The sequence below is a fragment of the Triticum urartu genome, chromosome 6A, assembly GCF_056163025.1.
Source record: "Triticum urartu cultivar PI428250 chromosome 6A, HENAU_Tu73, whole genome shotgun sequence".
Taxonomy (NCBI): domain Eukaryota; kingdom Viridiplantae; phylum Streptophyta; class Magnoliopsida; order Poales; family Poaceae; genus Triticum; species Triticum urartu.
In genome coordinates, this window is record NC_141878.1 from 41,403,263 (window position 1) to 41,429,803 (window position 26,541).

Here is a 26,541-nt window from a genome sequence, read left to right on the forward strand (position 1 = left end):
TGAGTCTATCCATTGGGAGACGGTAGCACGGACTATTTTCAACCGGTTTGGATGGTGGTCATGTAATATGATAGGTGTTTAGTTTCCTATCTTTCTTTATTCCATCGGTTGTGGCTATACCTAATATCCATATGTAATTAATATATTATCTAAATGTTAACGTGTGTTGCACGTGCGCATTTACTACTATAGAAAAAGAAACGAAAAAAAGTGTGCTATGCGTTCGTTGGCTGATCTTTTCAAGAGATCGGCCCGCCGTCCTATTGGATCGTTTCTCTTCGCTATTTTCCCGCAACAAGATCCTTGGTGTAAAACCTCCCTTGCAACAGGACCTTCGTTGCAAAAGTAAACAAAAATAAAATTTCGACCTCTACCGTGTGTTACCACAACAAACATTTCTTATTGCAAAAATTGCAACAACACCTTCTATCTCATCTCTTATTCCTGCAACAAGACTTTTGTTGCAGATATTTTTTTTGCATTATAGAAACATCGCCACCGCGTCACAGTAGCACTAGCATAGTCGCCATTCGCCGCTGGCATTTGCAACAACACCGTTGTTGTTGTTGTTGTTGTTGCTGCTGCTGCTGCTGTTGCTGTTGTTGTTATTGCTGCTGCTGTTGCTGTTGCTGTTGTTGTTGTTGTTGTTGTTGTTGTTGCAACCTCTGTATTGCAACACCGCCGCTGTTGCAAAAAGCCATAGCAGAATCCTTGTTACAAAAAATTAAAAAATTGCAAGTCCGAGCCCGGCCGCCATGACCATGGCCATGGACAAGCTCCAGCTTGGGCCGGCCCCTTTCTTGCCTCGTTCCGCGCCACGCATGTGTGCCCCAGCCGCGGTCGCACACATGCCTGTGTTCCACCTGGTCCTCGGCTATTGCAACACAACCGACGAGCGGAGGACTTCATCGTCGCTTGTGTGTGCTTGCGTCTTGCGTATGCTTGCTACTCAATGCTTGCAACACCTCCTCGCAACATCTTCTCGCAGCACCATCTGTCCAAGGAAGCACAAAGGAGAAAAAAAAAAGAGAGAGCGCCACCCTGTATACCGCCGGAGTAGGAAGAGAAGAGGAAAAAAGAAAAGTTGAAGCCTCATTCGGTTTGGAGGATTTTATAATGTAGAAATTAGGATTAGTATAGGAATTTTATAGGATGATACTTGCCATTCTAAGAATTTGACTCACCTCGTTCCTACGCATAAAATGAGCTTTGAGTGGATGTGTGATTTTCTCAAAAACACAAAAAATGAATAGTATTCCTATGAAATTTATGTATACATTTCCTACAAACCGAATGCATCTATAGAAAATTTTTCTCCGGGATCCTTGTTCCTATGTGTTTTCTATAAAAATCCTCCAAACCGAATAGGCCCTGAGGAAGACAGATTGAAAGAGTGGATAACATCGAGCGAGAAGATAGCGTTCCGGGAAGTTTCACGTCTCCTGTGCCCGCCCTTCATGTAGTTGGTCCGATCAAAACGAATCGAACAGTCCGGCACGTGACCGGTGCAACACGCGAGATCTTTTTTTTGAAGCTATGCAACACGCGAGATCAGTCGGCTGATTTGGATTATTTCCCAAAAAACAAGATAACCACATAGTGGGACGGGCTATGACAAAAATTATGCAAAAACTGAAAAAACAAGCGAGGAGAGGCAACGGCTGCCTATCTATCTACGCCTCGAGCATAATTGGTTTGATGCTAATATTTGACATTGCCATATACTAGTATTTGATATTGGATAGAAACATCACTCTCACACCGGCAAAACCTCCACGAAATTCTCTCGACCAAACAAACGGCATCGCACTCCCGCACCAGCACTCTATCTATCGTGTCGTCACTATACAAGGCCACCGGGCAGCCTCCTGCCTGAGCATACCAGCCATGCAGAGCGAGGTTTGGCTGCTATGCGCGACGCTCGCCGCCGCGCTACTCTACTACCTGACCAGCGCAGCCCGCCGCGGGGGCACCGGGCGACGGCCGCCTCCGGGCCCGACGCCGCTCCCGGTCGTCGGCAACCTGCTCGACCTGGGCGGCAACCTGCACCACACGCTGGCGCGCCTGGCGCGCGCCCACGGCCCCGTCATGAAGCTCAAGCTCGGCATGGTCACCACCGTGGTGGTCTCCTCCCATGACGCCGCGCGGGAGGCCTTCACCAGGTACGACCGCCACCTGGCCGCGCGCGCCGTCCCGGACGCCGCCAACGCGGTCGGCAACTCCGGGCGGTCCATGATCTGGCTGCCCAGCTCCGACCCGCTCTGGAAGACGCTGCGGGGCATCGTGGCCTCACACGTCTTCTCGCCGCGTGGCCTCGCCGTGGCGCGCGGCGTGCGCGAGCGCAAGGTGCGCGACATGGTGGGCTACTTCCGCCGCTGCGCGGGGGAGGAGGTGGACGTCGGCCAGGCCGTGTACGGCGGCGTGCTGAACCTCGTGTCCAGCGCCTTCTTCTCCGTCGACGTGGTGGACGTGGGCGGAGAGTCCGCGAGTGAGCTGCGGGAGGTCGTGGAGGACATCATCGCCGCGCTCGGCAAGCCCAACGTCTCCGACATCTTCCCTTCCCTCCGGCCGCTGGACCTGCAGGGCTGGCGTCGCTGGGCGGGGGCGCGCTACCAGAAGGTCTTTGGCATACTTGACGGCATAATCGACCGCCGCCTGGCAGATGCCCGGACGTCGTGCACGGGCGAGCACGCGCACGGCGACTTCCTGGACTCGCTGCTGGAGCTCGTTTCCGCAGGCAAGATCGGTCGCGACAAGGTGACGGTGATACTGTTCGACGTGTTCGCGGCCGGGACCGACACGATGGCCATCACGGTGGAGTGGGCGATGGCCGAGCTGCTCCGGCACCCGCGCGCCATGGCCAAGGCGCGCGCGGAGATGGAGGACGTCCTCGGCGGCAAGGTCGACACGGACACCCTCGAGGAGCCTGACGCGGCGAGCCTGCCGTACCTGCAGGCCGTGGTGAAGGAGGTGATGCGGTTGCATCCGGTGGCGCCGATCATGCTGCCGCACCAGGCGGCGGAGGACGGCGTGGAGATCGGCGGCTTCGCCGTGCCCAGGGGCGCCACGGTGATCTTCAACGTGTGGGCGATCATGCGGGACCCGGCGGCGTGGGAGAGGCCCGACGAGTTCGTGCCGGAGAGGTTTCTGGATAAGGCGGCGGATAGGGCGGTGGAGTTCCGGGGCAAGGACTACGAGTTCCTCCCGTTCGGGTCCGGGCGGCGGCTGTGCCCCGGCCTGCCGATGGCGGAGCGGGTTGTGCCGTTCGTGCTGGCGTCGCTGCTGCACGCGTTCGAGTGGCGGCTCCCGGACGGCGTGGCGGCCGACGAGCTGGACGTGACCGAGAAGTTCACCACCGTGAACACGCTCGCCGTGCCCCTCAGGGCCGTCCCCGTCATGGTCACGTAGCTAGCTGCTAGCCTTGTGTATGCACGCAATCTTATCTTGTATCGTGCGGACGAGATGCGACCGCTTTACACTGTATGAAAATCACGAGTTCTACACTAGCTGCTCATGAAATCTCAGTAGCCAGACATTCCGTAGACGTCGCGTCGGTCATGTGTGGCCGCTTCGCTTTGGATTATTGCCTGCCACTCGCCACTGCCTCGTCGATAGGTTGGTTAATAGCACATCACATCGCGCTAGATCTTACAAAATTTGGTGGAGTGTGTTACTCTCTACTTAACTTTCTTCATCAAATTCATTGGTGCGGTTCACTATATTATTATGATTGATCTCCCAACGCATATTGTCTAGGCCAGATTCATGCTGAACCTTAGCGCTGTCATCTCCGCTGATAAGGCATTAACACAGAAATTGATGTTGTTATTGCTCGCTGCAAGAAATCTCCCATTACTATCTCGCAACACAGCACCAACCGCATCCTTAAGAGAATTAACATCGAAAGCATCATCAACATTCAGTTTAACATAGTTCACAATAGGTAAACGCCAGTCGCCTGGAAATCTGATTTGGGTTAGTCGATTTTCCTTACAAGAAAGGAGGCGCCAAAGGGAAAGAAGAAACAACCGCATCATCCGAGCGCGCGCACGCGAGGGGGGGGGGGGGGGTTACTTCACAAGCTTCCCCACGATCTGTCTTAGGTTGGGGGTGAGGGCGGAGGAACGACGACGGTGGCGGTGGTGGTGGTGGTGGTGGTGGGGGGGGGGCAACTTTGCCAGAGAAAAAACCGGCGAGGCCCGGGGCTAGAGGGATAGGCAGGAACGGTGGCAAGACCGGCGGTGTGGGGAGGTTGAGGGGAGGGCGGGGCGGCGAGGCGGTCGCGGGAGAGCCGGCGGTTATGCTGGTGGTAGCTGGCGGCTTGGGTGAGATCTGGGAGAAGATGAACAGGAAACGATTCGGAGGTAGAAGAAGGCATATGCATTGTTGGATCTCAATCTAAAGGCTGAAAACAATCGACTGACCCTAATTTATTTCAGGGTCGACTTACCCCTAGCCTCTCCCAACATAGTTTTGATTCGGCTTTCACCACCCTTCACTCTTTTTTCAATAAATGGTAGATTTTACTGGTTTAAATGGAGCATCAAGAGGATATAAATACTATGAGCACATACCCAGCCTCTGCACAGTTAAGATGCACACAACCAACATGAACACAAACAAAAGATGCCGGCAACCTAGCAAAACTTCACTCTGATGCCTAGCTTTCAGTGAATTTGCCTGAAAGTAATTCCTAGTAAGCACTCTCACAGGGACTTGGGAAGCATCTTGAGTTTTCTCACCGTGCACCAGCTTGTGGTGTTCCCACAACAAATACCAGGTTGTCATCGCAACAGTCTCACAAAAACTTCCTTGACCGAGAACCAAAGCTTCTTCGTTAGGGGTACAAATCAACTATTCAAGAATCAATTCACCAGCACCCTAATGGGAAAACTTCCTTGACCGAGAACCAAAGCTTCTTCGTTAGGGGTGCAAATCAACTATTCAAGAATCAATTCACTAGCACCCTAATGGGCACAGGCTTTGCGGATAACATCATCAACTCCAAGTTGATTCTACACCTCCTTGGCTTTCTTGCATTCAAACCGAATATGCTTATGGTCTCAACACTTTGATTACATGATGGGCATTGCTGAGGGATTTTAAAATGTCTATCTACAAGCACATCCCAACATGGTAACGACCCATGTATATTTCTCAATACAATAACTTTAACCTTTGGTAGGCAGCGCAATTTCGAATTGCACCCACACCATTTGTTTCAATTATTTGATTACCAAACTGACAATCCCACTCTAAATGATAAGTTGTTCATGTCTTCATCAAGCTCCATGCAATAGAATCAGATATCTCATGGGCTGGTATGGAGAGTATGCTTTTTTGACGGGTGAAAAGTATGCTTCTTGAATCAACAGGCCAGAAGGTTTGATTTATAAGTGGTTCATTTCATTATCCTATAACAGGGTTAATAAGATCAATAGTTGATAGTAAGTGACCTCCACTTCTAGTAATTACCCTCCTATCTGGAGCTTGCGGGATCCAGGACTCGCTCCAAATGTTAATGTTCTTACCATCACATACTCTCCACACACACGAACGTTTGATAATGTTCACCCTTGCCATAATGGTTTTCCATGTGTAACATGACTTTTTCCTTGCCATAATCGGTTTCCATGTGTAACATGACTTTTTTGTGAGAGTAGCATTAAGTTGGCCTCCATCCGGGAAGTACTTACTTCTCAAGATGGTAGCAGAAAGAGAATCTGGATGATCAGTTAATCTCCAAGCCTGTTTAGCTAAAAGTGCAAGATTAAAGCAATGCAAATCACATAACTCATTCCTCGTTTCTTTCTTGGAACACATATTTTCCACCAGGCAAACCAATACATTTTCTTATGATTAACATCATCACTTCACCAAAATTGTGTAATCGTGTCAATGGCTCCTCTGCAAATGTTATTTTTTTAGGAATTTTAAAGACATACATTGCATATGATGGTACTGGTTGTGCTAGTGACTTAGTAAGAATCTCCTTGCCCCTGATGGCAGATACTTCTCCTTCCATCCATTCAATAAACAGTCCACCAAATATGGAAAGCAATTTGTTTTTCTGGACCAACCGTCACTGGGAGGCCTAAATATTTGTCATCCAGAGCCTCGGTCATGATATACAGTGTCGAACACACTTGTACACTAGTATTAACACTAGTACTTGGGCTTAAGAAAATAGTGGATTTATCGCCACTAACCAATTGTCCCGAAGCTATACAATATGCATTCACAACACTTCAAGCACTCAACTTTTTGGGAGTTGGCTTTCATTAAAATCAGAGACTCATCCACAAATAAAAGATTCGTAGCAACAGGTGCATCATGGGATACCTTGACTCCAGTAAGCTCTCCCTCTTGCTCTGCATGTGCCAACAACTCTAATAAACCCTCAGTGCAAAGGAGACAACGGTTCCCCCTGACAGAATCCTCTAGTTACCTTAAAGCTCTCATCTTCGTCCGAGTTAAATCAAACTCTATACTGGAATGAAGTGGCACACATCATAATAAGCTTGACCCAACTTGCTTGAAAACCCATCTTCAAAAGTATTCCTTCCAAAAAGACCCATTCTGCACGATCATGTGCTTTATGCATATGCAACTTTACAACACACCACCTTTCCTTCCTTCTTTTTAAAATTTTCTATGGCATGAAGGCTCTCATATGCAACAAGAACGTTATGAGCAATCAAACGACCCATAACAAAAGAACTCTGTGTAGGGATGATCTCCCCTGGCAAAATTACTTTAAGACAGGCTGCCAACATCTTAGAAATAATTTTATATAGCACAGATTACACAAACTGATCGACCTAAATTGGGTTATCTTCTCCTGTGAGTGCATTCAGGATCATTGCAGTCGCCTTATCATTCCACCCATTCGGCATGCTACAAGAATTTACCGTTCTAAGAACTTGTTCTATAATATTACCACCCAACATAATCCAAAACCTCTAGTAAAATATGGCATGAAGACTTTCGGGCCTGGAGCCTTGAGATCTCCAATTTCAAAGAGGGCTTTACGAACTTCTTCGGTCGTATAAGGGCCCGAAAGTGACACATTCATGTCCCTCGTGGCTCACCGACGGAAAGATACCCCCCCAATCAGGTGCTAGAATTTCCGACGTGAAGAGTTTAGAGAAATGCTCAGTAATTAAAAATTGATATCCTCTGTACCTTGCTTCCAATTTTAACAATCATCTTGAAGTTTCTTAATTTGATGTCCTTCCTTGTTGTAGCTGCTTTACGAAAAAATGATGTGTTTCTATATCTCCATGCATGAGCCAATTGGCTCTTGCTCTTTGTAAACAGTATATTTCTTCCTGATCCAACAAATTTTCCACAAAGATCTGGACCTCCTTTGGTCATGCTATTGTCTCAATTATAACTTGACGCATTTCAGTTTTTCTAATTCTTTCTTAAACTTTTTGATATAGTCTACTCGGAATTGCTATCGCATTTACAATATCTTCCTGTAGTAATCGAGCTTCAAAATTCATACCTCCTACCTATCACTTAAGCTTATCACCATCATAATACTCAGTGTCAAGCACAAGTGGACAATGATCAGAATGTGCATGCTATCCATTTACTACCATTGCGAATGGGAATTTATTTCTCCAGGCATAATTACAAACAACTGCATTGAGTTGTTCTCTATGTTGGGAAACACAGTAATTTCAAAACATTTCCTACGCACACGCAAGATCATGGTGATGCATAGCAACGAGAGGGGAGAGTGTCGTCCACGTACCCTCATAGACCGTAAGCGGAAGCGTTATGAGAACGCGGTTGATGTAGTCGTACGTCTTCATGATCCGACCAATCCAAGTACCGAACGTACGGCACCTCTGAGTTCAGCACACGTTCAGCTCGGTGACGTCCCACGAACTCCGATCCAGCAGAGCTTCGAGAGAGAGTTCCGTCAGCATGACGGCGTGATTACGGTAATGATGATGCTACCGACACAGGGCTTCGCCTAAGCACCGCTATGATATGACCGAGGTGGATTATGGTGAAGGGGGGCACCGCACACAGTTAAAAGATCAATGATCAACTTGCGAGTTCTAGGGTGCCCCCTTCCCATGTATATAAAGGAGGGAGGGGAGGCCGGCCGGCCTCTCTAGGCACGCCAAGGGGGGAGGAATCCTCCTCCTAGTAGGAGTAGGAATCCTCCTTTCCTAGTCCTACTAGGAGGGGGAAGGAAGGAGTGAAGGAAATATGCCCTAGAGGCAATAATAATGTTATTATTTTATTTCCTTATATCATGATAAATGTTTATTATTCATGCTAGAATTGTATTATCCGGAAACATAATACTTGTGTGAATACATAGACAAACTAAACGTCACTAGTATGCCTCTACTTGACTAGCTCGTTAATCAAAGATGGTTATGTTTCCTAACCATAGACATGTGTTGTCATTTGATTAACGGGATCACATTATTAGGAGAATGATGTGATTGACATGACCCATTCCATTAGCTTAGCACCCGATCATTTAGTATGTTGCTATTGCTTTCTTCATGACTTATACATGTTCCCATGACTATGAGATTATGCAACTCCCGTTTGCCGGAGGAACACTTTGTGTGCTACCAAACGTCACAACGTAACTGGGTGATTATAAAGGAGCTCTACAGGTGTCTCCAAAGGTAAATGTTGGGTTGGCGTATTTCGAGATTAGGATTTGTCACTCCCATTGTCGGAGAGGTATCTCTGGGCCCTCTCGGTAATGCACATCACACAAGCCTTGCAAGCATTGCAACTAATGAGTTAGTTGCGATATGATGTATTACGTACCGAGTAAAGAGACTTGCCGGTAACGAGATTGAACTAGGTATTGAGATACCGACGATCGAATCTCGGGCAAGTAACATACCGATGACAAAGGGAACAACGTATGTTGTTATGCGGTCTGACCGATAAAGATCTTCGTAGAATATGTGGGAGCCAATATGAGCATCCAAGTTCCGCTATTGGTTATTGACCGGAGATATGTCTCGGTCATGTCTACATTGTTCTCGAACCCGTAGGGTCCGCACGCTTAAGGTTTCGATGACAAATATATGAGTTTATGAGTTTTTGATGTACCGAAGTTAGTTCGGAGTCCCGGATGTGATCATGGACATAACGAGGAGTCTTGAAATGGTCGAGACATAAAGATTGATATATTGGACGGCTATATTCGGACACCGGAAGTGTTCCGGGTGATTTCGGAGAAAACCGGAGTGCCGGAGGGTTACCGGAACCCCCCGGGAGAAGTAATGGGCCATATGGGCCTTAGTGGAGAGAGAGAAGGGCAGCCAGGGTGGGCCGCGCGCCTCCTCCCCCCTTGGTCCGAATTGGACTAGGAGAGGGGGGGCGGCGCCCCCCTTTCCTTCTCCCTCCCCACTTCCTTTCCCACTCCTAGTAGGAGTCCTACTCCTACTAGGAGGAGGACTCCTCCTTGGCGCGCCAATAGGGCCGGCCGGCCTCCTCCCCTTTCTCCTTTATATACGGGGGCAGGGGGCACCCCTAGACAGACAAGTTGATCCTCGTGTTCGTTTTCTTAGCCGTGTGCGGTGCCCCCTTCCACCATATACCTCGATAATATTGTAGTGGTGCTTAGGCGAAGTCCTACGACAGTTGAACATCAAGATTGTCACCACGCCGTCATGCTGACGGAACTCTTCCCCGACACTTTGCTAGATCGGAGTCCGGGGATCGTCATCGAGCTGAACGTGTGCTAGAACTCGGAGGTGCCGTAGTTTCAGTGCTTGATTGATCGGGCCGTGAAGACGTATGACTACATCAACCGCATTGTCATAACGCTTCCGCTGTCGGTCTACAAGGGTACGTAGATCACACTCTTCCCTCTCGTTGCTATGCATCACCATGATCTTGTGTGTGCATAGGAATTTTTTTCAAATTACTATGTTCCCCAACAGTGGCATCCGAGCCTAGGTTTTATGTGTTGATGTTATATGCACGAGTAGAACACAAGTGAGTTGTGGGCGATATAAGTCATAATGCTTACCAGCATGTCATACTTTGGTTCGGCGGTATTGTTGGACGAAGCGGCCCGGACCGACATTACGCGTACGCTTACGCGAGACCGGTTCTCCCGACGTGCTTTGCACAAAGGTGGCTAGCGGGTGTTAGTTTCTCCAACTTTAGTTGAACCGAGTGTGGCTACACCCGGTCCTTGCGAAGGTTAAAACAGCACCAACTTGACAAACTATCGTTGTGGTTTTTATGCGTAGGTAAGATTGGTTCTTGCTTAAGCCCGTAGCAGCCACGTAAAACTTGCAACAACAAAGTAGAGGACGTCTAACTTGTTTTTGCAGGGCATGTTGTGATGTGATATGGTCAATACATGATGCTAAATTTTATTGTATGAGATGATCATGTTTTGTAACCAAGTTATCGGCAATTGGCAGGAGCCATATGGTTGTCGCTTTATTGTATGCAATGCAATTGCGCTGTAATGCTTTACTTTATCACTAAGCGGTAGCGATAGTCGTGGAAGCATAAGATTGGCGAGACGACAACGATGCTACGATGGTGATCAAGGTGTCGCGCCGGTGACGATGGTGATCATGACGGTGCTTCGAAGATGGAGATCACAAGCACAAGATGATGATGGCCATATCATATCACTTATATTGATTGCATGTGATGTTTATCTTTTATGCATCTTATCTTGCTTTGTTTGACGGTAGCATTTTAAGATGATCTCTCACTAATTATCAAGAAGTGTTCTCCCTGAGTATGCACCGTTGCGAAAGTTCTTCGTGCTGAGACACCACGTGATGATCGGGTGTGATAGGCTCTACGTTCAAATACAACGGGTGCAAAACAGTTGCACACGCGGAATACTCAGGTTATACTTGACGAGCCAAGCATATACAGATATGGCCTCGGAACACGGAGACCGAAAGGTCGAGCGTGAATCATATAGTAGATATGATCAACATAGTGATGTTCACCAATGAAACTACTCCATCTCACGTGATGATCGGACATGGTTTAGTTTATTTGGATCACGTAATCACTTAGAGTATTAGAGGGATGTCTATCTAAGTGGGAGTTCTTTAGTAATATGATTAATTGAACCTAAATTTATCATGAACTTAGTACCTAATAGTATCTTGCTTTGTTTGATTGTAGATAGATGGCCGGTGCTGTTGTTCCGTTGAATTTTAATGCGTTCCTTGAGAAAGCAAAATTGAAAGATGATGGTAGCAATTACACGGACTGGGTCCGTAACTTGAGGATTATCCTCATTGCTGGACATAAGAATTACGTCCTGGAAGCACCGCTGGGTGCCAGGCCTGCTGCTGGAGCAACACCAGATGTTATGAACGTCTGGCAGAGCAAAGCTGATGACTACTTGATAGTCCAGTGTGCCATGCTTTACGGCTTAGAGTCGGGACTTCAACGACGTTTTGAACGTCATGGAGCATATGAGATGTTCCAGGAGTTGAAGTTAATATTTCAAGCAAATGCCCGGATTGAGAGATATGAAGTCTCCAATAAGTTCTATAGCTGCAAGATGGAGGAGAACAGTTCTGTCAGTGAGCATATACTCAAAATGTCTGGGTATAATAATCACTTGATTCAATTGGGAGTTAATCTTCCAGATGATTGCGTCATTGACAGAATTCTCCAATCACTGCCACCTAGCTACAAGAGCTTCGTGATGAACTATAATATGCAAGGGATGAATAAGACTATTCCCGAGCTCTTCGCAATGCTGAAAGCTGCGGAGGTAGAAATCAAGAAGGAGCATCAAGTGTTGATGGTCAACAAGACCACTAGTTTCAAGAAAAAGGGCAAAGGGAAGAAGAAGGGGAACTTCAAAAAGAACAGCAAGCAAGTTGCTACTCAAGAGAAGAAACCCAAATCTGGACCTGAGCCTGAAACTGAGTGCTTCTACTGCAAGCAGACTGGTCACTGGAAGCGGAACTGCCCCAAGTATTTGGCGGATAAGAAGGATGGCAAGGTGAACAAAGGTATATGTGATATACATGTTATTGATGTGTACCTTACTAATGCTCGCAGTAGCACCTGGGTATTTGATACTGGTTCTGTTGCTAACATTTGCAACTCGAAACAGGGACTACGGATTAAGCGAAGATTGGCTAAGGACGAGGTGACGATGCGCGTGGGAAATGGTTCCAAAGTCGATGTGATCACGGTCGGCACGCTACCTCTACATCTACCTTCGGGATTAGTATTAGACCTAAATAATTGTTATTTGGTGCCAGCGTTAAGCATGAACATTATATCTGGATCTTGTTTGATGCGAGACAGTTATTCATTTAAATTAGAGAATAATGGTTGTTCTATTTATATGAGTAATATCTTTTATGGTCATGCACCCTTAAAGAGTGGTCTATTCTTATTAAATCTCGATAGTAGTGACACATATTCATAATGTTGAAGCCAAAAGATGCAGAGTTGATAATGATAGTGCAACTTATTTGTGGCACTACTGTTTGGGTCATATCAGTGTAAAGCGCATGAAGAAACTCCATACTGATGGACTTTTGGAACCACTTGATTATGAATCGCTTGGTACTTGCGAACCGTGCCTTATGGGTAAGATGACAAAAACACCGTTCTCCGGTACTATGGAGAGAGCAACAGATTTGTTGGAAATCATACATACAGATGTATGTGGTCCGATGAATGTTGAGGCTCGTGGCCACATATCGTTATTTTCTCACCTTCACAGATGACTTAAGCAGATATGGGTATATCTACTTAATGAAACATAAGTCTCAAACGTTTGAAAAGTTCAAAGAATTTCAGAGTGAAGTTGAAAATCATCGTAACAGGAAAATAAAATTCCTATGATCTGATCGTGGAGGAGAATATTTGAGTTACGAGTTTGGTGTACATTTGAAACAATGCGGAATAGTTTCGCAACTCACGCCACCCGGAACACCACAGCGTAATGGTGTGTCCAAACATCGTAATCGTACTTTACTTGATATGGTGCGATCTATGATGTCTCTTACTGATTTACCGCTATCGTTTTGGGGTTATGCTCTAGAGACGGCCGCATTCACGTTAAATAGGGCACCATCAAAATCCGTTGAGACGACGCCTTATGAACTGTGGTTTGGCAAGAAACCAAAGTTGTCGTTTCTGAAAGTTTGGGGTTGCGATGCTTATGTGAAAAAGCTTCAACCTGATAAGCTCGAACCCAAATCGGAGAAATGTGTCTTCATAGGATATCCAAAGGAAACTATTGGATACACCTTCTATCACAGATCCGAAGGCAAGACTTTTGTTGCTAAATTTGGAAACTTTCTAGAGAAGGAGTTTCTCTCGAAAGAAGTGAGTGGGAGGAAAGTAGAACTTGATGAGGTAACTGTACCTGCTCCCTTATTGGAAAGTATTACATCACAGAAACCAGTTTCTGTGACACCTACACCAATTAGTGAGGAAGCTAATGATGATGATCATGAAACTTCAGAACAAGATGCTACCGAACCTCGTAGATCAACCAGAGTAAGATCCGCACCAGAGTGGTACGGTAATCCTGTTCTGGAAGTCATGCTACTAGATCATGATGAACCTACGAACTATGGAGAAGCGATGGTGAGCCCAGATTCCGCAAAATGGCTTGAAGCCATGAAATCTGAGATGGGATCCATGTATGAGAACAAAGTATGGACTTTGGTTGACTTGCCCAATGATCGGCAAGCAATTGAGAATAAATGGATCTTCAAGAAGAAGACTGACACTGACGGTAATGTTACTGTCTACAAAGCTCGACTTGTCGCAAAAGGTTTTCGACAAGTTCAAGGGATTGACTACGATGAGACCTTCTCACCCGTAGCGATGCTTAAGTCTGTCCGAAACATGTTAGCAATTGCCGCATTTTATGATTATGAAATTTGGCCGATGGATGTCAAAACTGCATTCCTGAATGGATTTCTGGAAGAAGAGTTGTATATGATGCAGCTGGAAGGTTTTGTCGATCCAAAGGAAGCTAACAAAGTGTGCAAGCTCCAGCGATCCATTTATGGACTGGTGCAAGCCTCTCGGAGTTGGAATAAACGCTTTGATAGTGTGATCAAAGCATTTGGTTTTGTACAGACTTTTGGAGAAGCCTGTATTTACAAGAAAGTGAGTGGGAGCTCTGTAGCATTTCTGATATTATATGTAGATGACATATTACTAATCAGAATTGATATAGAATTTCTGGATAGCATAAAGGGATACTTGAATAAGAGTTTTTCAATGAAAGACCTCGGTGAAGCTGCTTACATATTGGGCATTAAGATCTATAGAGACAGATCAAGACGCTTAATTGGACTTTCACAAAGCACATACCTTGACAAAGTTTTGAAAAAGTTCAAAATGGATCAAGCAAAGAAAGGATTCTTGCCTGTGTTACAAGGTGTGAAATTGAGTAAGACTCAACGCCCGACCAATGCAGAAGATAGAGAGAAAATGAAGATGTTCCCTATGCTTCAGCCATAGGCTCTATCATGTATGCAATGCTGTGTACCAGACCTGATGTGTGTCTTGCTATAAGTCTAGCAGGGAGGTACCAAAGTAATTCAGGAGTGGATCACTAGACAGCGGTCAAGAACATCCTGAAATACCTAAAAAGGGCTAAGGATATGTTTCTCATATATGGAGGTGACAAAGAGCTCATCGTAAATGGTTACGTTGATGCAAGCTTTGACACTGATCCGGACGATTCTAAATCGCAAACCGGATACGTGTTTACATTAAGTGGTGGAGCTGTCAGTTGGTGCAGTTCTAAACAAAGCGTTGTGGCGGGATCTACATGTGAAGCGGAGTACATAGCTGCTTCGGAAGCAGCAAACGAAGGAGTCTGGATGAAGGAGTTCATATCCGATCTAGGTGTCATACCTAGTGCATCGGGTCCAATGAAAATCTTTTGTGACAATACTGGTGCAATTGCCTTGGCAAAGGAATCCAGATTTCACAAGAGAACCAAGCACATCAAGAGACGCTTCAATTCCATCCGGGATCTAGTCCAGGTGGGAGACATAGAGATTTGAAAGATACATACGGATCTGAATGTTGCAGACCCGTTGACTAAGCCTCTTCCACGAGCAAAACATGATCAGCACCAAAGCTCCATGGGTGTTAGAATCATTACCGTGTAATCTAGATTATTGACTCTAGTGCAAGTGGGAGACTGAAGGAAATATGCCCTAGAGGCAATAATAATGTTATTATTTTATTTCCTTATATCATGATAAATGTTTATTATTCATGCTAGAATTTTATTATCCGGAAACATAATACTTGTGTGAATACATAGACAAACTAAACGTCACTAGTATGCCTCTACTTGACTAGCTCGTTAATCAAAGATGGTTATGTTTCCTAACCATAGACATGTGTTGTCATTTGATTAACGGGATCACATTATTAGGAGAATGATGTGATTGACATGACCCATTCCATTAGCTTAGCACCTGATCGTTTAGTATGTTGCTATTGCTTTCTTCATGACTTATACATGTTCCTATGACTATGAGATTATGCAACTCCCGTTTGCCGGAGGAACACTTTGTGTGCTACCAAACGTCACAACGTAACTGGGTGATTATAAAGGAGCTCTACAGGTGTCTCCAAAGGTAAATGTTGGGTTGGCGTATTTCGAGATTAGGATTTGTCACTCCGATTGTTGGAGAGGTATCTCTGGGCCCTCTCGGTAATGCACATCACACAAGCCTTGCAAGCATTGCAACTAATGAGTTAGTTGCGAGATGATGTATTACGTAACGAGTAAAGAGACTTGCCGGTAACGAGATTGAACTAGGTATTGAGATACCAACGATCGGAGCTCGGGCAAGTAACATACCGATGACAAAGGGAACAACGTATGTTGTTATGTGGTCTGACCGATAAAGATCTTCGTAGAATATGTGGGAGCCAATATGAGCATCCAGGTTCCGCTATTGGTTATTGACCGGAGATATGTCTCGGTCATGTCTACATTGTTCTCGAACCCGTAGGGTCCGCACGCTTAAGGTTTCGATGACAGTTATATGAGTTTATGAGTTTTTGATGTACCGAAGTTAATTCGGAGTCCCGGATGTGATCACGGACATAACGAGGAGTCTCAAAATGGTCGAGACATAAAGATTGATATATTGGACGGTTATATTCGGACACCGGAAGTGTTCCGGGTGATTTCGGAGAAAACCGGAGTGCCGGAGGGTTACCGGAACCCCCCGGGAGAAGTAATGTGCCATATGGGCCTTAGTGGAGAGAGAGAAGGGCAGCCAGGGTGGGCCGCGCGCCTCCTCCCCCCTTGGTCCGAATTGGACTAGGAGAGGGGGGGGGGGGCGGCGGCGCCCCCCTTTCCTTCTCCCTCCCCACTTCCTTTCCCCCTCCTAGTAGGAGTCCTACTCCTACTAGGAGGAGGACTCATCCTTGGCGCGCCAATAGGGCCGGCCGGCCTCCTCCCCTTGCTCCTTTATATACGGGGGCAGGGGGCACCCCTAGACACACAAGTTGATCCTCGCGATCATTTTCTTAGCCGTGTGCGGTGCCCCCTTCCACCATATACCTCGATAATATTGTAGTGGTGCTTAGGCGAAGCCCTGCGACAGTTGAACATCAAGATCGTCACCACGCCGTCGTGCTGACGGAACTCTTCCCCGACACTTTGCTGGATCGGAGTCCGGGGATCGTCATCGAGCTGAACGTGTGCTAGAACTCGGAGGTGCCGTAGTTTCGGTGCTTGATCGATCGGGCCGTGAAGACGTACGACTACATCAACCGCGTTGTCATAACACTTCCGCTGTCGATCTACAAGGGTACGTAGATCACACTCTCCCCTCTCGTTGCTATGCATCACCATGATCTTGTGTGTGCGTAGGAAATTTATTGAAATTACTACGTTCCCCAACAAGGAGAAGGGGAGGAGAAGGAAAGAGGGGGCGCAGCCCCTCCCCTAGTCCAATTCGGACTAGGCCCATGGGGGGCGCGCGGCCAGTCCTCGTGGCTTCTCCTCTTTTTCCCTTAAAGCTCACTAAGGCTCATATGTACTCCCGTATTTCCGTAACTCCCCCGGTACTTCAAAAAATACCCGGACCACTCGGAACCTTTACGATGTTCGAATATAGCCTTCCAATATATCGATCTTTACGGCTCGATCATTTCGAGACTCCTCGTCATGTCCGTGATCTCATCCGGGACTCCGAACAACCTTCGGTACATCAAATCACATAAACTCATAATACCAATTGTCACCGAACGTTAAGCGTGCGGACCCTACGGGTTCGAGAACTATGTGGACATAACCGAGACATGTCTCTGGTCAATAACCAATAGCGGAACCTGGATGATCATATTGGCTGCTACATATTCTACGAAGATCTTTATCGGTCAAATCGCATAACGGTATACGTTGTTCCCTTTGTCATCGGTATGTTACTTGCCCGAGATTCGATCGTCGGTATCTCAATATCTAGTTCAATATCATTAACGGCAAGTCTCTTTACTCGTTTCGTAATGCTACATCCCGTAAATAACTCATTAGCTACATTGTTTGCAAGTCTTATAGTGATGTACATTACCGAGAGGGCCCAGAGATACCTCTCCGATAATCGGAGTGACAAATCCTAATCTTGATCCATGCCAACTCAACAAACACCATCGGAGACACCTGTAGAGCACCTTTATAATCACCCAGTGACGTTGTGACGTTTGGTAGCACACAAAGTGTTCCTCCGGTATTCGGAAGTTGCATGATCTCATATTCATAGGAACATGTATAGTTACGGAGAAAGCAATAGCAACAAACTAAACGATCGTCGTGCTAAGCTAACGGATGGGTCAAGTCAATCACATCATTCTCTAATGATGTGATCCCGTTAATCAAATGACAACTCATGTCTATGGTTAGGAAACATAACCATCATTGATTCAACGAGCTAGTCAAGTAGAGGCAAACTAGTGACACTCTGTTTGTCTATGTATTCACACATGAACTAAGTTCCCGGTTAATACAATTCTAGCATGAATAATAAACATTTATCATGATATAAGGAAATATAAATAACAACTTTATTATTGCCTCTAGGGCATATTTCCTTCAGTCTCCCACTTGCACTAGAGTCAATAATCTAGTTCACATCGTCATGTGATTTAACACCAATAGTTTACATCTTTATGTGATTAGTTCACATCTCCATGTGACTAACACCCAAATGGTCAAAAATCTAGTTCACATCGCTATGTGATTAACACACAAAGAGTGATCATGTTTTGCTTGTGAGAGAAATTTAGTCAACGGGTCTGCCACATTCAGAGCCGTACGTATTTTGCAAATTTTCTATGTCTACAATGCTTTGCATGGAGCTACTTTAGCTAATTGCTCCCACTTTCAATATGTATCTAGATCGAGACTTAGAGTCATCCAGATCGGTGTCAAAGCTTGCATCGACGTAACTCTTTACGACGAACTCTTTGTCACCTCCATAACCGAGAAACATTTCCTTATTCCACTAAGGATATTTTTGACCGCTGTCCAGTGATCCACTAATGGATCACTAGTGTACCCTCTTGCCAAACATATGGTGAGGTACACAATAGGTCTGGTACACAACATAGCATACTTTGTAGAACCTATGACTGAGGCATAGGGAATGCCTTTTCATTCTCTTTTTATTTTCTGCCGTGGTCGGGTTTTGAGTCTTTACTCAACTTCACACCTTGTTACACAGGCAAGAACTCCTTATTTGGCTGTTTCATTTTGAACTACTTCAAAATCTTGTCAAGGTATGTACTCATTGAAAATATATGAAGCATCTTGATCTATCTCTATAGATCTTGATGCTCAATATGTAAGTAGCTTCACCGAGGTCTTTCTTTGAAAAACTCTTTTCAAACATACCTTTATGCTTTCCAGAAAATTCTACATTATTTCCGATCAAAAATATGTCATTCACATATACTTATCAGAAAATGTTGTATTGCTCCCACTCACTTTCTTGTAAATACAGGCTTCACCGCAAGTCTGTATAAAACCATATGCTTTGATCACTTTATCAAAGCATATATTCCAACTCCAAGATGCTTGCACCAGTCCATAGATGGATCGCTGGAGTTTGCACACTTTGTTAGCACATTTAGGATTGACAAAACTTTCTTGTTGTATCATATACAATTCTTCTTTAATAAATCCATTAAGGAATGCAGTTTTGACATCCATTTGCCAGATTTCATAAAATGCGGCAACTGCTAACATGATTCGGACAGACTTTTAAGCATCGATACGAGTGAGAAACTCTCATCGTAGTCAACACCTTGAACTTGTCGAAAACATTTTTGCAACAATTCGAGCTTTGTAGATAGTAACACTACTATCAGCGTCCGTCTTCCTCTTGAAGATCCATTTATTTTCAATGACTCACCGATCATCGAGCAAGTCAATCAAAGTCCATACTTTGTACTCATACATGGATCTCATCTCAGATTTCATGGCCTCAAGCCATTTTGCGGAATTTGGGCTCATCATCGCTTCATCATAGTTCGTAGTTTCATCATGGTCTAGTAACATGACTTCCAGAACAGGATTACTGTACCACCCTGCCGCGGACCGTACTCTGGTTGACCTATGATGTTCGGTAGTAAGTTGATCTGAAGTTTCATGATCATCATCATTAGCTTCCTCACTAATTGGTGTAGAGATCACTAGAACTGATTTCTATGATGAACTACTTTCCAATTCGGGAGAAGGTACAATTACCTCATCAAGTTCTACATTCCTCCCACTCACTTCTTTCGAGAGAAACTTCTTCTCTAGAAATGGTCCACTCTTAGCAACAAAGATCTTGCCTTTCGGATATGTGATAGAAGGTGTACCCAACAGTTTCTTTTGGGTATCCTATGAAGACGCATTTCTCCGATTTGGGTTTGAGCTTATCAGGCTGAAACTTTTTCAGATAAGTATCACAACCCCAAACTTTAAGAAACGACATCTTAGGTTTCTAGCCAAACCATAGTTCATACGGTGTCGTCTCAACGTATTAGACGGTGCCCTATTTAACGTGAATGTAGCTGTCTCTAATGCATAACCCCAAAACGATAGCGGTAAATCAGTAAGAGACATCATAGATCGCATGATATCTAGTAAAGTACGATTACGACGTTCGGACACACCATTACGCTGTGGTGTTCCGGGTGGCGTGAGTTGCGAAACTATTTCGCATTGTTTTAAATGAAGACCAAACTCGTAGCTCAAATATTCTCCTCCATGATCAGATCGTAGAAACTTTATTTTCTTGTTACGATGATTTTTCACTTCACTCTGAAATTATTTGAACTTTTCAAATGCTTCAGATTTATGTTGCATCAAGAAGATATACCCATATCTGCTCAAATCATCTATGAAGGTCAGAAAATAACGATACCTGCCGCGAGCCTCAACACTCATCGGACTGCATACATCAGTATGTATTATTTCCAACAAGTTTGTTGCTTGCTCCATTGTTCCGGTGAACGTAGTCTTAGTCATCTTGCCCATGAGGCATGATTCGCAAGCATCAACTGATTCATAATCAAGTGATTCCAAAGCCCATCAGCATGGATTTTCTTCATGCGCTTTACACCAATATGACCTAAACGGCAGTGCCACAAATAAGTTGCACTATCATTATTAACTTTGTCTCTTTTGGCTTCAATATTATGAATATTGAAGGAAATATGCCCTAGAGGCAATAATAAAGTTATTATTTATTTCCTTATATCATGATAAATGTTTATTATTCATGCTAGAATTGTATTAACCGGAAACATAATACATGTGTGAATACATAGACAAACAGAGTGTCACTAGTATGCCTCTACTTGACTAGCTCGTTAATCAAAGATGGTTATGTTTCCTAACCATGAACAAAGTGTTGTTATTTGATTAACGAGGTCACATCATTAGTTGAATGATCTGATTGACATGACCCATTCCATTAGCTTAGCACCCGATCATTTAGTATGTTGCTATTGCTTTCTTCATGACTTATACATGTTCCTATGACTATGAGATTATGCAACTCGCGTTTGCCGGAGGAACACTTTGGGTGCTACCAAACGTCACAACGTAACTGGGTGATTATAAAGGAGCATTATAGGTGTCTCCAAAGGTACATGTTGGGTTGGCATATTTCGAGATTAGGATTTGTCACTCCGATTGTCGGAGAGGTATCTCTGGGCCCTCTCGGTAATGCACATCACATAAGCCTTGCAAGCATTACAACTAATATGTTAGTTGTGAGATGATGTATTACGGAATGAGTAAAGGGACTTGCCGGTAATGAGATTGAACTAGGTATTGGATACCGACGATCGAATCTCGGGCAAGTAACATACCGATGACAAAGGGAACAACGTATGTTGTTATGCGGTCTGACCGATAAAGATCTTTGTAGAATATGTAGGAGCCAATATGGACATCCAGGTTCCGCTATTGGTTATTGACCGGAGATGTGTCTCAGTCATGTCTGCATTGTTCTCGAACCATAGGGTCCGCACGCTTAACGTTACGATGACAGTTATTATGAGTTTATGCATTTTGATGTACCGAAGTTAGTTCGGAGTCCCGGATGTGATCACGGACATGACGAGGAGTCTCGAAATGGTCGATACATAAAGATTGATATATTGGAAGCCTATGTTTGGATATTGGAAGTGTTCCGGGTGAAATCGTGATTTTACCGGAGTACCGGGAGGTTACCGGAACCCCCCGGGAGCTATATGGGCCTTAGTGGGCTTTAGTGGAAAGGAGAAAGGGGCAGCCCAAGGTGGGCCGCGCGCCTCCCCCCTCCCCTAGTTCTATTAGGACAAGGAGAGGTGGCCGGCCCCCCTCTCTCTCTTTCCCCCTCGGGGAATCCTATTCCAACTAGGATTGGGGGGGGGAGTCCTACTCCCAGTAGGAGTAGGACTCCTCCTGCCCCCTCCTCCTAGACGGCCGCCCCTTCCCCCTTGGATCCTTTATATACGGGGGCACCTCTAGACACACAACTTGATCCTTGAGATCGTTCCTTAGCCGTGTGCGGTGCCCCCTGCCACCATATTCCACCTCGATCATATTGTAGCGGTGCTTAGACGAAGCCCTGCGACTGTAGAACATCAAGATCGTCACCACGCCGTCGTGCTGACGGAACTCCTCCCCGACACTTTGCTGGATCGGAGCCCGGGGATCGTCATCGAGCTGTACGTGTGCTAAGAACTCGGAGGAGCCGGAGTAACGGTGCTTGGATCGGTCGGATCGGGAAGACGTACGACTACTTCCTCTACGTTGCGTCAATGCTTCCGCAGTCGGTCTGCGTGGGTACGTAGACAACACTCTCCCCTCTCGTTGCTGGGCATCACCATGATCTTGCGTGTGCGTAGGAATTTTTTTGAAATTACCGCGTTCCCCAACAGTGGTATCAGAGCCTAGGTTTTATGGTTTGATGTTATATGCACGAGTAGAACTCAAGTGAGTTGTGGGCGATATAAGTCATACTGCCTACCAGCATGTCATACTTTGGTTCGGCGGTATTGTTGGACGAGACGACCCGGACCAACATTACGCGTACGCTTACGCGAGACCGGTTCTCCCGACGTGCTTTGCACATAGGTGGCTTGCGGGCGACTGTCTCTCCAACTTTAGTTGAACCAAGTGTGGCTACGCCCAGTCCTTGCGAAGGTTAAAATGGAGTCTATTTGACAAACTATCGTTGTGGTTTTTGATGCGTAGGTAAGATTGGTTCTTGCTTAAGCCCGTAGCAGCCACGTAAAACTTGCAACAATAAAGTAGAGGACGTCTAACTTGTTTTTGCAGGGCATGTTGTGATGTGATATGGTCAAGACGTGATGAGATATAAGTTGTTGTATGAGATGATCATGTTTTGTTGAAGTTATCGGCAACTGGCAAAATCCTTATGGTTGTCTCTCTATTGCATAAGATGCAAGCGCCCAATAACTACTTTACTTTATCGCTATGCGATAGCAATAGTTGCAAGAGTAATTGTTGGCGAGACGACCACGTGACGACACATTGATATAGATCAAGATGATGGAGATCATGGTGTCATGCCGGTGACGATAGAGATCATAACAGTACTTTGGAGAAGGAAATCAAAGGCGCAAGATGATGATGGCCATATCATGTCACATATTTTGATTGCATATGATGTTTATCTTTTATACATCTTATTTTGCCTAGTTTGACGGTAGCATTTTAAGATGATCTCTCACTAATTATCAAGAAGTGTTCTCCCTGAGTATGCACCGTTGCGAAAGTTCTTCGTGCTGAGACACCACGTGATGATCGGGTGTGATAGGCTCTACGTTCAAATACAACGGGTGCAAAACAGTTGCACACGCGGAATACTCAGGTTATACTTGACGAGCCAAGCATATACAGATATGGCCTCGGAACACGGAGACCGAAAGGTCGAGCGTGAATCGTATAGTAGATAGGATCAACATAGTGATGTTCACCAATGAAACTACTCCATCTCACGTGATGATCGGACATGGTTTAGTTGATTTGGATCACGTAATCACTTAGAGGATTAGAGGGATGTCTATCTAAGTGGGAGTTCTTAAGTAATATGATTAAATTGAACTTAAATTTATCATGAACTTAGTCCTGGTAGTATTTTGCAAATTATGTTGTAGATCAATAGCTCGCGTTGTTGCTTCCCTGTGTTTATTTTGATATGTTTCTAGAGAAAATTGTGTTGAAAGATGTTAGTAGCAATGATGCAGATTGGATCCGTGATCTGAGGTTTATCCTCATTGCTGCACAGAAGAATTATGTCCTTGATGCACCGCTAGGTGACAGACCTATTGCAGGAGCAGATGCAGACGTTATGAACGTTTGTCTAGCTCAATATGATGACTACTTGATAGTTTAGTGCACCATGCTTAATAGCTTAGAATCGGGACTTCAAAGACGTTTTGAACGTCATGGAGCATATGAGATGTTCCAGGAGTTGAAGTTAATATTTCAAGCAAATACCCGAGTTGAGAGATATGAAGTCTCCAATAAGTTCTATAGCTAAAAGATGGAGGAGAATCGCTCAACTAGTGAGCATGTGCTCAGATTGTCTGGGTACTACAATCGCTTGAATCAAGTGGGAGTTAATCTTCCAGATAAAATAGTGATTGACAGAATTCTCTAGTCACCATCACCAAGTTAGTAGAACTTCGTGATGAACTATAATATGCAAGGGATGACAAAAGTAATTCCCAAGCTCTTCGTGATACTGAAATCGACGAAGGTAGAAATCAAGAAAAACATCAAGTGTTGATGGTTAACAAGACCACTAGTTTCAAGAAAAGGGCAAAGGGAAGAAAGGGAACTTCAAGAAGAACGGCAAGCAAGTTGCTGCTCAAGTGAAGAAGCCCAAGTCTGGTCCTAAGCCTGAGACTAAGTGCTTATACTGCAAAGGGACTGGTCACTAGAAGCGGAACTACCCCAAGTGATTGGCAGATAAGAAGGATGGCAAACATAAGTATATTTGATATACATGTTATTGATGTGTACTTTACTAGTGTTTATAGCAACCCCTCAGTATTTGATACTAGTTCAGTTGCTAAGATTAGTAACTCGAAACGGGAGTTGCAGAATAAACAGAGACTAGTTAAGGGTGAAGTGACGATGTGTGTTGGAAGTGGTTCCAAGATTGATATGATCATAATCGCACACTCCCTATACTTTTGGGATTAGTGTTGAACCTGAATAAGTGTTATTTGGTGTATGCGTTAAGCATGAATATGATTTGATCATGTTTATTGTAATACGGTTATTCATTTAAGTAAGAGAATAAATTGTTGTTCTGTTTACATGAATAAAACCTTATATGGTTACACACCCAATGAAAATAGTTCATTGGATCTCGATCATAGTGATACACATAATCATAATATTGAAACCAAAAGATGCAAAGTTAATAATGATAGTGCAACTTATTTGTAGCACTGCCGTTTAGGTCATATTGGTGTAAAGCGCATGAAGAAACTCCATGCTGATGGGATTTTGGAATCACTTGATGCTTGCGAACCATGCCTCTTGGGCAAGATGACTAAGACTCTGTTCTCCGGAGCAAGCAACTGACTTATTGGAAATAATACATACTGATGTATGCGGTCCGATGAGTGTTAAGGCTCACGGCAAGTATCGTTATTTTCTGAACTTCACAGATGATTTGAGCAGATATGGGTATATCTACTTGATGAAACATAAGTCTGAAACATTTGAAAAGTTCAAAGAATTTTAGAGTGAAGTGGAAAATCATCGTAACAAGAAAATAAAGTTTCTATGATCTGATCGCAGAGACAAATATTTGAGTTACGAGTTTGGTCTTCAATTAAAACAATGTGGAATAGTTTCACAAACTCATGCCACATGGAACACCACAGCATAATGGTGTGTCCGAACGTCATAACCGTACTTTGTTGGATATAGTGCAATCTATGATGTCTCTTACCAATCTACCACTATCGTTTTGGGGTTATGAATTAGAGACAGCTGCATTCACGTTAAAAGGGCACCATCTAAGTCTGTTGAGACGACACCATATGAACTGTGGTTTGGCAAGAAACCAAAGTTGTCGTTTCTTAAAGTTTGGGGTTGTGATGCTTATATGAAAAAGTTTCATCCTAATAAGCTCAAACCCAAATCGGAGAAATATGTCTTCATAGGATACCCAAAGGAGACTGTTGGGTACACCTTCTGTCACAAATCTGAAGGCAAGACTTTTGTTGCTAAATTCAGAGTTTTTTTCTAGAGAAGGAGTTTCTCTCGAAAGAAGTGAGTGGGAGGAAAGTAGAACTTGATGAGGTAACCGTACCTGCTCCCTTATTGGAAAGTAGTTCATCACAGAAATCTGTTCCTGTGACTACTACACCAATTAGTGAGGAAGCTAATGATGATGATCATGTAACTTCAGATCAAGTTACTACCAAATCTCATAGGTAAACCAGAGTGAGATCCGCACCAGAGTGGTACGGTAATCCTGTTCTGGAAGTCATGTTACTAGACCATGACGAACTTGCGAACTATGAAGAAGCAATGATGAGCCCAGATTCCGTGAAATGGTTTGAGGCCATGAAATCTGAGATATGATCCATGTATGAGAACAAAGTATGGACTTTGCTGGATTTTCCCGATGATCGGCAAGCCATAGAAAATAAATGGATCTTCAAGAGGAAGACGGACGCTGATAGTAGTGTTACTATCTACAAAGCTAGAATTGTCGCAAAAGGTTTTCGACAAGTTCAAGGTGTTGACTACGATGAGATTTTCTCACTCGTATCTATGCTTAAGTCTGTCCGAATCATGTTAGCAATTGCCGCATTTTATGAAATCTGGTAAATGGATAAACAAAACTGCATTCCTTAATGGATTTACTAAAGAAGAGTTGTATATGATACAACCAGAAGGTTTTGTCAATCCTAAAGGTGCTAACAAAATATGCAAGCTCCAGCAATCCATCTATGGACTGGTGCAAGCATCTCAGAGTTGGAATATACGCTTTGATAAGTTGATCA

General features: G+C 44.6%; 1 protein-coding gene across 1 annotated transcript; it reads left to right on the forward strand.

Moving 5' to 3' along the window:
• Positions 1-1,830: 1,830 nt before the first annotated feature.
• On the forward strand, positions 1,831-3,506 carry LOC125513457 (cytochrome P450 76M5). The gene has a single exon (XM_048678573.2). The coding sequence runs from the start codon at positions 1,888-1,890 to the stop codon at positions 3,406-3,408; it is 1,521 nt and encodes a 506-aa protein (XP_048534530.1). The 5' UTR covers positions 1,831-1,887; the 3' UTR covers positions 3,409-3,506.
• The last annotated feature ends 23,035 nt before the right edge of the window (positions 3,507-26,541 follow it).